The sequence below is a fragment of the Diadema antillarum genome, unplaced genomic scaffold, assembly GCF_040938485.1.
Source record: "Diadema antillarum isolate AM-2024a unplaced genomic scaffold, OU_Dant_1.0 seq00000187_RagTag, whole genome shotgun sequence".
NCBI lineage: Eukaryota > Metazoa > Echinodermata > Echinoidea > Diadematoida > Diadematidae > Diadema > Diadema antillarum.
Window position 1 is genome coordinate 1,249,605 of NW_027271251.1, and position 10,906 is coordinate 1,260,510.

General features: G+C 37.7%; 1 protein-coding gene across 2 annotated transcripts in view; it reads left to right on the forward strand.

The window, feature by feature from the left end:
- LOC139728605 (neutral alpha-glucosidase AB-like) overlaps positions 1-9,678 on the forward strand; it is a 30,874-nt gene extending 21,196 nt beyond the window's left edge. For both annotated transcript variants that reach the window (XM_071639545.1, XM_071639546.1), the window contains exons 15-26: positions 225-448; positions 1,121-1,217; positions 1,950-2,051; positions 2,912-2,970; positions 4,401-4,585; positions 5,461-5,525; positions 5,934-6,007; positions 6,537-6,611; positions 7,236-7,349; positions 7,730-7,839; positions 8,184-8,284; positions 9,323-9,678. In XM_071639545.1, coding sequence (XP_071495646.1) covers positions 225-448; positions 1,121-1,217; positions 1,950-2,051; positions 2,912-2,970; positions 4,401-4,585; positions 5,461-5,525; positions 5,934-6,007; positions 6,537-6,611; positions 7,236-7,349; positions 7,730-7,839; positions 8,184-8,284; positions 9,323-9,426 — 1,310 coding nt within the window. In that variant the 3' untranslated portion in view covers positions 9,427-9,678. The remainder of the gene's footprint in view (positions 1-224; positions 449-1,120; positions 1,218-1,949; positions 2,052-2,911; positions 2,971-4,400; positions 4,586-5,460; positions 5,526-5,933; positions 6,008-6,536; positions 6,612-7,235; positions 7,350-7,729; positions 7,840-8,183; positions 8,285-9,322) is intronic.
- The last annotated feature ends 1,228 nt before the right edge of the window (positions 9,679-10,906 follow it).

Here is a 10,906-nt window from a genome sequence, read left to right on the forward strand (position 1 = left end):
CATTATTCCTGTGTCAGGGGTCCCTGGGATCAGCTACTGTATGTATCAGAGTCTTTTACTGATGTTTCAAATTCAGTGGCAATGATACTCTGGAGTCACAAGAGTACAGAACTTTGTTTACAATTTGTTTACGACTGAATCTGCATTGTGTGTGTAATATATTTACTTCTAGAGGAAAACAAAGCTCTAGTTTTAAATTGTCATTTTTGACTGGACTGCCGTAGGGTCATCAAGCTACCCTGACTTCACCCGCAAGGATGTGCGTGACTGGTGGGCAGACAAGCTCAGCCACCAGATTTACGCTGGCAGCCGTCCCAACCTCTTCAACTGGAATGACATGAATGAGCCATCGGTGTTCAATGGCCCGGAGGTCACCATGCACAAAGACTCCCTGCATGCCAACGGCTGGGAACATCGTGATGTTCACAACCTCTATGGATTATATTTTGTGAGTTGCCTCCCGTGTGATTTGATTGAGATTTCCTTTGATAGTTTGAGTTCTTATTAAAATAATTTCTCTGAATGCAAGTTTGTAAAACATTCTTGAGTGTTTCAGTACCTCAAGCCTTGCTGTGTAAATGAAGTACCTTCATGTAATACTGCTCGATAGTACAGTAAATTATGTTTAGTGTCTAGCTTTACCACTGCTTACCGCAAACTTGCCATCAATATTTTTATTGATAGCATACAGTAAGTGTCCATCAGTTGTATTCTGAGAGTCTGTAGAGTGTGAATCCCTTAAGTGTGTGAGATCAAATAACAAAAAAGGAAAATCCTATGAGTAATGAATGACATTGATATCAGTTGTGGATAATAGGTGAAGGAGATTCAAATTGATTCGACCCGTCTCAAGTAAAGAGCTTGAGTGAGACACACTATCTTAGACGGCATCATGGTGAGAGCCAGGTTTCATCCATGTGAGAACCAGTGAGTAATCTTTTAGTTTTTAAGTTAATTGTGGTGATGGAAACTATAAGTGTGCGTATGTATGTGTATCGGAATAATCATGTAAACTGAATGCTGTATAGCTAGTCATTATGCCTAAGTCTATATTAAGGTCAAGTTGATGTCCATTTTTTTTCCAACATTTAATCCTCAATACCATCTGTTCGGTACACAGCACATGGCCAATACTGAGGGTCAGATCAAGAGATCTGGTGGCACCGAGAGGCCATTCATTCTCACCAGGGCTTTCTACGCAGGAACACAGCGATACGGTAAAGTGTTTACAGCCATCCACGAATATCAAGACTACTTCAAACATGACTTTACTTCCTGTATGCAGAAGAAATGCTTGAATAGATGAAAGTGTGTGGGATAGACTGCAAAAGTATAGGCAACTTTATTTGTGTGTTTGTGTGTGTATGTACAGAGAGGAGAAAGTGACAAAAAGCATTTCCAACATCCCCTGACAGTTCAGGTGTGAGTTTCTTCAGTTTGTCTCCCTTTGCAAATTAAATTTGTTAAGATCGCAACAGTTACAGATCAGCAGTTGCAATCTTAACAAATTTAATTTGTAAAGAGAGACAAACTGAAGAAACTCACACCTGAACCTTCACCCCTCTGAATAATATCTTTCTTTCATTTATCCCCTGACAGTGCTTCCTGAGATAATTTGAAAGGGAATATGAGCTCCATTAGTCAGAAATTAGTCAGAAATTATGTGCTAGGTGGTATTAAATGCCACATAATCTCATAACATCAAATATCACAAAGTGTTGTCGCAATTTCTTCATTTGACTCATATCATTCCAGATTTAAACCCATCATATTTGTACACAACAATATTGTATCTCAAATTAAAAAAGAGCATTTGTTCACCTTGACATATCATATTGAACCATGTTTCCTGGTTTAGGTACGCTATCAAGTGATAGAGTGTCAGAAATATTTCTTTTCAAATGGTAGAGCTTCAAAGTTATTGCTTTTCAATCTGCTTGTGGCAACAGGTGCAATTTGGACGGGAGACAACGCTGCCGAATGGGGTCATCTGAAGGCAAGCAATCCCATGATTCTCAGCATTGGACTCGCAGGCATTCCATTTGCAGGAGGTACGTTTCACTTACTAAGTGGTGATTTAGGGATTTAGAATTTGCAATCATGAGTATTCTTTATGAATTTATCATACATGAAATTATAATTCATTTAACCTCTGTCAAAGTCAACATTACACTTAGCAATTCTGCTATGGAGCAATTAGCAATCAAACCTTTCATGTAAAAACTGGGACTCTTGCAATGTATTTATTTCTGCATACTTTAAAAGTGGAAATTTGGTGCATTTTGCGTGATTTTAACTAGTGCTGAAATAAAAGCTTGTCACTTGTGTTCATGGTACATCATGTCAGGTTATTATTTATCTGTAATCTCAAGGTAATTATATTGTACGGCTGTAACTGTTACGGTATTTGTAGTTCTCATCTTGCTTATCCTGCAGTGTGAGTGAATTTGTTGTTGTTAAATGTAATGTAGATTTAATAGTTGCCTCGTATGGTAGTATGTGCTGTCAAAGCTCTTAACCGCCTTGGCAATGGTGAGTTGTTAGAGGTACTTGCTCAATTGTTGTGAAGGTCCACAAAATTAAAACACACAAAATTTATCTTATCCAGCTGAGTACAAAAATATTACTTGTACAAACATTTCTGCCTTTGCCGTCATCATGTTAAACTTCATTTCCAACGCAGACCTGTCCTGAAAAAATCAATCAAAATCCATTCATAACTTTTCAAATGATATTTCAAAGAGAACAAACACATGAACAAACAAATTAATGCCAGCAAAAGCAAAACATTCTAGGTACAATCCATAGACTTGGCAGTAGATGGAGATTGTCAAATTTTCATGTAGTTGCCATAGGAATTTATTTGTTACAAAATGCATCATTCTGTATACCTTATTGATTTGTGTTTCAGCTGATGTTGGTGGTTTCTTCAAGAACCCTGATGAGGAACTGTTGACAAGGTGGTACCAGGTGCGTCAGCTAGGACAGTTTGCAAATACTGTTATTAGCTCTTACATGTAGCATGAAATTAAGCAAAAAAGTAAAGCAGATGCCACCCTCTTTGCTTGGAGTGCTACTTGTGGATTTCTTTTGCAGATGCAGCAGTGTATCAATAATGAACTTGTGCCATTGCTCACTAGGTGTCGCAAATGTGTGATGAAATTACTGTAAACTGCAATAGGAACATAATGAACAGTTTTCTGTAGGTCTATTTCATCCACACCACAGTTCAAATTGCTCAGTACTTGGTCTGGTAGATTTTTAGAAAATTACATAATGAAGAATAGCCCCATTCTTTGTGCAATTTAAACTGTCTGCAACACAAATATTACTGCTTGGTTTAATTGGGTGAAGATTGCTAGAATTTACGGCATTACTTTGTCTGGTAACCTGCATGCCTGTAGACCTTGCTTGATCTGTGCCAGTGGCCAAGGAAGGGGGATATCCATGCAAGAGTGATGTCACCACAGCAATAGGAAAACATGGTGGAAACTAACCTATCTCTATTCCACCATCATCCACTGTGGCTCACAGAAATGAAATAACCATACCAAGAAAGCTTTGTGCTGCCAGAACTATTTGAAAATGCATCAGTTTGCTGCTTTTATGAGCATATGACTCTTTTGTACACTCTCCACCTCTGTCTTTGGCAGGAGTAATTTTCTGTCCATAACACAGTACAATCATGAAGACTTGTAAATCGCAGAGCCCCCACAATGGGGTTTGGTGTTTGTTATGCTTGTTTGACTCCATGCTAATGTGATACCAACCAGTACATGTGATTTTATTTTTTATTTTTTTAAGGCATAAACATCTCATTGCATATTTTCTCCCACATTTTAATCAAAACCAAACGCGTGTTTGCTAGCATGACAGCGATAGTACAATTAGTGTTGTATTTTACACAGAAGACTAATCAATTTCATAATTTGAAGTCACAAAGCACCAAAGCGATTTGAAAGGTCCCTATTGTTGTCAATACGATTGTGCATAATGTGTTTATTGTCTATCATCACTATGACTGTGTGCTCAAAGAACCAATTAAAAGCTGTACTGACGGACAGCCATGCTTGAAATTCTACATAAGGTTTGGGAATCTACTTCGTCCAATATGTTGTGATATTTCTTCTTAATCTTACAGTCTTGTGAATGTATTTTGATTGAAATAATATTATGAAATTCATGAGGGTTAGGGTAAAGTTTTGACCAAAAATTGTGCAAAGACCAAGATTTTCATCATTTTTGGAGATAACAAAGTTGATGTTTTCCAAAGACAGAGATATTTGTCTTTGGTCACCTGTATGTACATCACTAAACACTCCATCAGACATGTCACGCTCCTATAGCCAACTGGGAGGAAAATTGCACTGGTTTTGGTTTTGGTTTGTTTTTTTCCCCAGGCCGGAGCCTATCAGCCGTTCTTCCGTGCCCATGCTCACATCGACACAAAGCGACGCGAGCCGTGGCTCCTACAGGAGGAAAACAAGAACATCATCCGTAGTGCCATCCGAGCCAGATATGCCCTTCTCCCCTTCTGGTATACTCTCTTCTTCAACTCCTCCAAGACTGGCCTGCCTGTCATGAGGTGAGTGATGTTCACCATATTGTGATACTGGTACCCACAAAATATCGTATTCTTTTTTATTTTTTATACAGGGCTGCCTAATAGGTTGTTTGTACCAAATTTAGTATGGTTTTTCTTCATCCAAAGGAGGAAAATGCTGTTCTGAGATTGAATCGTAGCATGCTTTTGATGAACAATTTTATAAAAGCAAGTATGATTTTTGCCTGCAGAATTTGTTTTCAGTGTGCATCAATTATTTTTGGGTTTGCAGATGTTGGCATCCCTTGTTTCGCTTTTTTGAATGCAATGTCTTGTCTTTCACAGAATGCGAAAGTCTTGTTCCATACATGAATTAAGACCATTCACTATTTTTTTGTAAACAATACCTGAGATGATACAAGTACTAGTCCAAGACAATGCCTGAATTAAACAACAACAAGAAAACATTTCTCAGAGCAAGGAGAATGGGAAACTTAGGTTGATGAACAGTCTATGGGAGAACTGGACATTGTGGGTTATGTGTGTTGTAAAGATATGTCTACAGTTAGTAGGTGTCTCAAAAATTATTATCATGGTTGCCTATTGTATGATTGCACACAATATTAAATGCAGTGGAACTTCATGGATCAACTGATACCTTTCACTTCATGTAACTAGTAATTTCATGGTTTTAACTCTAAAATATCTGCGTCCTTAATTATATGCTGTGACATTGGTGAGTAGATGCATTATTTCCATATTCCATCTCTCTTCAATAGCCAGCTTCAGATGGAGCAACTCCTCCATGCCTTTGATTTACATGTATGCACAGTCACTCCCCCCATGATAGAGAAATATCTTTTTAGAAGAACAGAGCAAGAACAGGGCTTAACAAGTTACGTTATATTCATTTTCAGGCCCATGTGGATGGAATTCCCCACAGATGTCGATACTTTCACCATGGAGGACCAGTACATGCTTGGTGAGTGATGTTAGGTTAGTTTTCACCACTGTGTACAGCATTTATTAATAACCAGGGAGGTGCACCTCCCTGTAATAACACTGCTGTGATGGATGATAACATGAATGCGCTGTTCCATGTCTGTTGTTGTTGCTGCTAACCTTTAAAACATTGTGTAATGGAAGAACACTTCTGGTTGCTTATTTTGAGAGAGAATGAGCAGTGACAGATATATTTGTTCATAGCAATGCTAAATACTTGCTCAAATATAGCCAGATATTAAAGCCTGAAAGAGAGTGGTGTGATTACTGCCACAAGGTGGAGAATATAGATATGGGGGGAGGGTCATGGTTGGCAGTTGGCCAAAGAGCAGCATTGAGATGTGTTGTCACCTGAGAACTAATGAGTGTATTTTGAATTTTGCACCAGGTGATGCCTTACTGGTCAGTCCGGTGACCGAGAGGGGGTTGCGGACAGCTACAATCTACTTCCCTGGAGCAGATGTGAGTGTTTGTTTGGCCCACTTACTTGTCCACTTTCAGAAACACAAAAATTTTGCTCATATGTGCAAGTTTGATGATATCTTTATATTAACAACCAATTGTGCTAGAACTGACTCTTTTCATGCACAACAACTTTTTTTTTTCTACACAAGTAGTCTTGATGACTGATTGGACAAAGTGTGACAATGTGTCATAATTCACAAGGAAAGTTGCCATGGCAACTTGAATTCCTTGTATATGAAATGAAAACTGAGAAAGTTCAGGCAATTTTGATTCCTAAGACAGTGATTTTTGCCTGTGATATGGCAATTCCCATGAATGATAACAAGTTTGTATCTGTGTTTATAATGAATGATGCAGTCAGTTTTGTTGCACCAAATTTTCATCATGGCAGCTATTGTTGATAACATTATATATCTACATGTACTTCAGAGCTTCATTTTACTGTGTTTTTGTATGTCATGCTGCCGGTGATTGTGATGATGAAGTTACTCAATACGACTCACATATCTGTTTTATCCTCTTCCAGCCATGGTATGATGTGGACACTTATTTCACATACCAAGGCCCAGCTACCCACAATTTGGCTGCCGATTTAGATAAGGTATGATTCGGTTTATGTGCTATGTGGATGCATTGTTATGATTTGGAATTTCTCAGGGTTTTCAACCTTCTATCTTTTACACGAGTGTGTCAATGTTACCACAGTGCTGCAAAAAAGATGTTTTGAATCAGAACTTATGAATGAGGCAAAACTTCATGAATGCATGTTCACTAACAGAGAATTTTCCCAACCAGGCTTGTTGATTTGATGTTAAGCGTCCTTCCAAAATTGTGTCAGATTTTCATGTTGAAATCACTGGGATATACCCATGTCATTTGTCAGTTTTGATTGCTTGACAGTACATAGCAAAAAAACTGTATTCTGCCATTGTCATGACTAAAATCCATTTCCCTGATGTCAAAACATTTACCCTTTGATTGTAATGGGTACTGTTGCATGCCTGGAAAAGATGCTTGTGTATACTTTAATGATAATATTTGTTTGTTTTTGTTTTGTTTTGTTTGTTTGTTTGTTTGTTTGTTTGTTTGTTTGTGCTGCATGTTATCAGGAGTGAAATGAAGGAATGAATCACTTGTGCCATTGATTTGGGTTCTAGTAGATGATACATGAATGTCTCTTTCGTGCTTACCTCTTTTAGATACATGTATTGTGTTTACCCTTTAGATTCCAGTCTTCCAGCGAGGGGGTTCTATCATTCCTCGCAAGGAGCGAGTTCGCCGCTGCTCCGCCCTCACAGTGGATGACCCGTACACTCTTACCATTGCCTTGGGCAGGGATGTAAGTTTGTTTCACCATCCACCTTTGGACAGTGTAGATGACGGTGTACTATAGTGCCTTGTGATGTGACTCAAACAACAGTTTGGATGACAAGTATGATACAAACAATACCAATTCTTGCAGATATTGTGCTTTTAGAGGACAGTGTGCTAGTAGGACTACATCAGTCTAGTACATGGCCTGTGCCATTGTTTACAACATGTAATGGTCTCTTTGCAGTAGGTAGTCATCACTCAGCGCCTTCTATCAATGCCACACCAAGACCCAGCATGCTCATTAATGAAGATCACACCCAAAATCAAGCAGTGTAATGTTAAATTTCAATTATGTAGCTCTGTCACGCCTAAATTTCATTGCTGTTATCTCATTGTTTGATCCAGGGCACAGCTAAGGGAGATCTCTACATTGATGATGGCCACAGCTTTGATTACAAAGAACAAAAGTTCATCTACCGGGAATTTGAATTTAGCACCAACAGGCTACAGTCAAGGTGAGTAATCTTATTTCTATATTCACCAAATAGTGGGAGTCATTGGTACACGCCAGTTTCTGATCTCAAGTTTTGTCATGAAGCGCTGTAAGAATTTAATGCTCTGATGCTTTGGAGCTCCTTTGTTAATGCCGTATGCTTTCAAATATGTGGCAGGATTTATAAAAAGAAATAAGATGATACATTTTTGCAACTTGCTTGCAACCAAACTCTGCTCAGGTGTTACCGAAGATTGAGGGACCGTTAATGTCCTTATGGTTTTGTTATTCGGTCGCTGCACCTGCTGTAAGAATTAATTCATGGGGTGAATATTCAGGTTTTCTTCTGACTTTTCTCTCTTGCAGGGCCGTGTCTGGAGGAAGCTTCACAACCAAGTCATGGCTTGAGCGTGTCGTCATCATAGGAATAAAATCAGTGCCACAAAAAGTTGAACTAATCAGCCAAAGTGAGTATCATTATGTCATTGCTGCATGTCAAAAAGTTGAAATAGTGTTTCTTTGTCTGGTTATTTTGTTTATCCAACCCTTTATGTCCAGTTAATTCTCAGTGAATGATCATGAGGTGGAAAGTTGATTGGTAGGCAGACTCTAAATGCTAATATTCACCATCCTTTGTATGCTGTAGAGAGCAAAGTGATGATACTACAACCATATGAAAACTGTAAGCACGTCACAAACATTTTTGTAGTTTTGACTTTCTGGGATTCAATTTGGAGAGGCTTTTGAGGAAATGTCATGGTTTCTTAATTTTAAACATCTCCCCTCTCTCCCCTCCCCTCCCCCCAAAAAAGTAAATAAATACAGGCAACTCAAATTAGAATGAAGTCCTCGGGACCTGCAGTCTTCTTTCACTATATTGAAATTTTATTAGCCAAACAAATAAAGCAAGCAAAGATATATAATTTATTAGTGGAAAAATGAGCAAAGAAAATGGGATTCCATTGGGATGTAAAAAGATATAAATCGGGATTTAAAGATTTATAAGTTCTCTGGGGACCTAAATTTTAACTTTGTTTTAAAAAAATTTTGTGTAAACTGTTGCTTCCAGTGCACTTTTCTTTGGTGAATGACTTTCACAATATTTCTTCTTTCATTTGATAGTGAAAGGAATGTGAGATGTTTCACAATTCTTTTTCCCATAGGTACAAGAACTGGATAAAGTTTAACATGTGAATAGAGAGGAGATCTTTTTGGATGCTTTGCTCTTTATGGCTAGTGCTGTCATGATACATGTATCTCTCTACATTTGGATACTTGTGTAGACACTCAACATACATTTTTATGCCTCCGCCACGAAGTGGTGCCGGAGGCATTATGTTTTTTGTATTTGTATTTTGGTATTTTTTGTGTCATTTTGGTCTCAATATTAATTTTACCGGTAAACTGTGCGCTTAGAAACATCAGTATTAAGCGCCTTATAAATGTATTGTATTATTATTATTATTATTGTTTTCTTTCTTTCATTTCTCTTTTTCTCCTTTCAGCCACTACCCAGTTATCTTTCACTACCTCACACAATCGGCAGGTGTTGACAATACGCAAGCCAGGAGTCAACATAGGCCAGGACTGGACAATACGGTTGTCGTAGTGACAGCACAGTGACTTGAAGTCCCACAACAGTAGCATTGATATGTATATAAGGGTCTAGTTTGGAAATGGGTTCAGATAATTTAGCCCCTGTAGCCAGCAACTTCCTGAGACAAATATTACCAAATAATTGGCAAACTGGTGTGAATTAAAGGCTTTGATAGTACCAGAAGGGGCCTAGAATATGTGTTTAAATTTTGTGAAACTATAAGTAAACCTCATAGGGGCATTCAATAAATTTGTCATTTAGAAAAGATAGCCTTGGTGCACATGACATGTTACTTGATCATTTTCAGATCTGTGGCAGGTATCCACAATTTGCCACCAGCATACCTTCCAACTGCCTCAAGAAAGAATACATTTGTCTGTCTTGGCTCAAGGGATAAACACACACACATCCGTACACATATACATCTGTGAATATCATTTCTATATTACAGTCTACACACATGCTTTCTCAGTCACTCCTTTTCCTGGCTTTTTCATGATAGCATAATTTGATCATCCAGAATCTACACTCTGATGGTCAACAATAGAAGAAAAGAAGTGGGCAGAATTAAGACAATTCAGAATAGGACAGATATCAGTTCCACATAGGCAGAGAAATGGAAGAGCATATAAATTCATTTCATGGGGATTTTAAGCCTTGTCGAGTACTTTTTTTGCAGAGGAATGTGGTCAGGGAATAACATTGTTTCTTTGCATATGTGATATGACAGTGGAGAGTGGAATCTCTTCACAGAAATACTGTGGGTCTAGTCAGTATGTCTTCATTATTCATCAAAAATGTGTGGAACAATTATGTGTCCTTGTCAAAATATTTTAATGGTCAAAGCTACATTGCTGTAATATTGATTTATCCTATTGCCAGTCATGATCACTGTTTCTGTTAATTAATCCAGCGCTGTATGGTGATTTATCTTGTAGAGATCTTGTATTATTCTATAGATGAAATCAGTTGTTCAGAACAAGTGATGAAGACACATTACGTACCATCCATTACTTCATTTTATTTGAAATCTACTGGACAATGAACATTTGTTTATATTTTTGGTCATATTATAATCAAACAGGGTTGCAGTAGAGCCTACTGAATCTTGTGATATTTTGCACATGATCGTGTAGCAAGTGTAACTTGAGCATATACAATATGACATGTAACTGTACACAACAAATTTGATTTGCTGTGTGTGGTGAACATGTGTGCCATTACAAATCTTGACACAGTACATTGAAATTTGTTTTATGAGAATTAAAAACTAGGTTATGATATGCTATACTGTAAAAGTGCTTGTGGTCTGCTAATCTTTCATGTTGATATTTGACAATTTATGCCTTTGTTATATTGGTTTGTGTTATTTTTGTGATGTCAAGTGTAATGTCAAATTTTGCAGAGTTTTGTTGGTAGGTATGCAAAGGCAAATTTTGCTGATTCACAGGTGCCATGTTTGACATGTTATGAGTAAACTCATTATCATGAT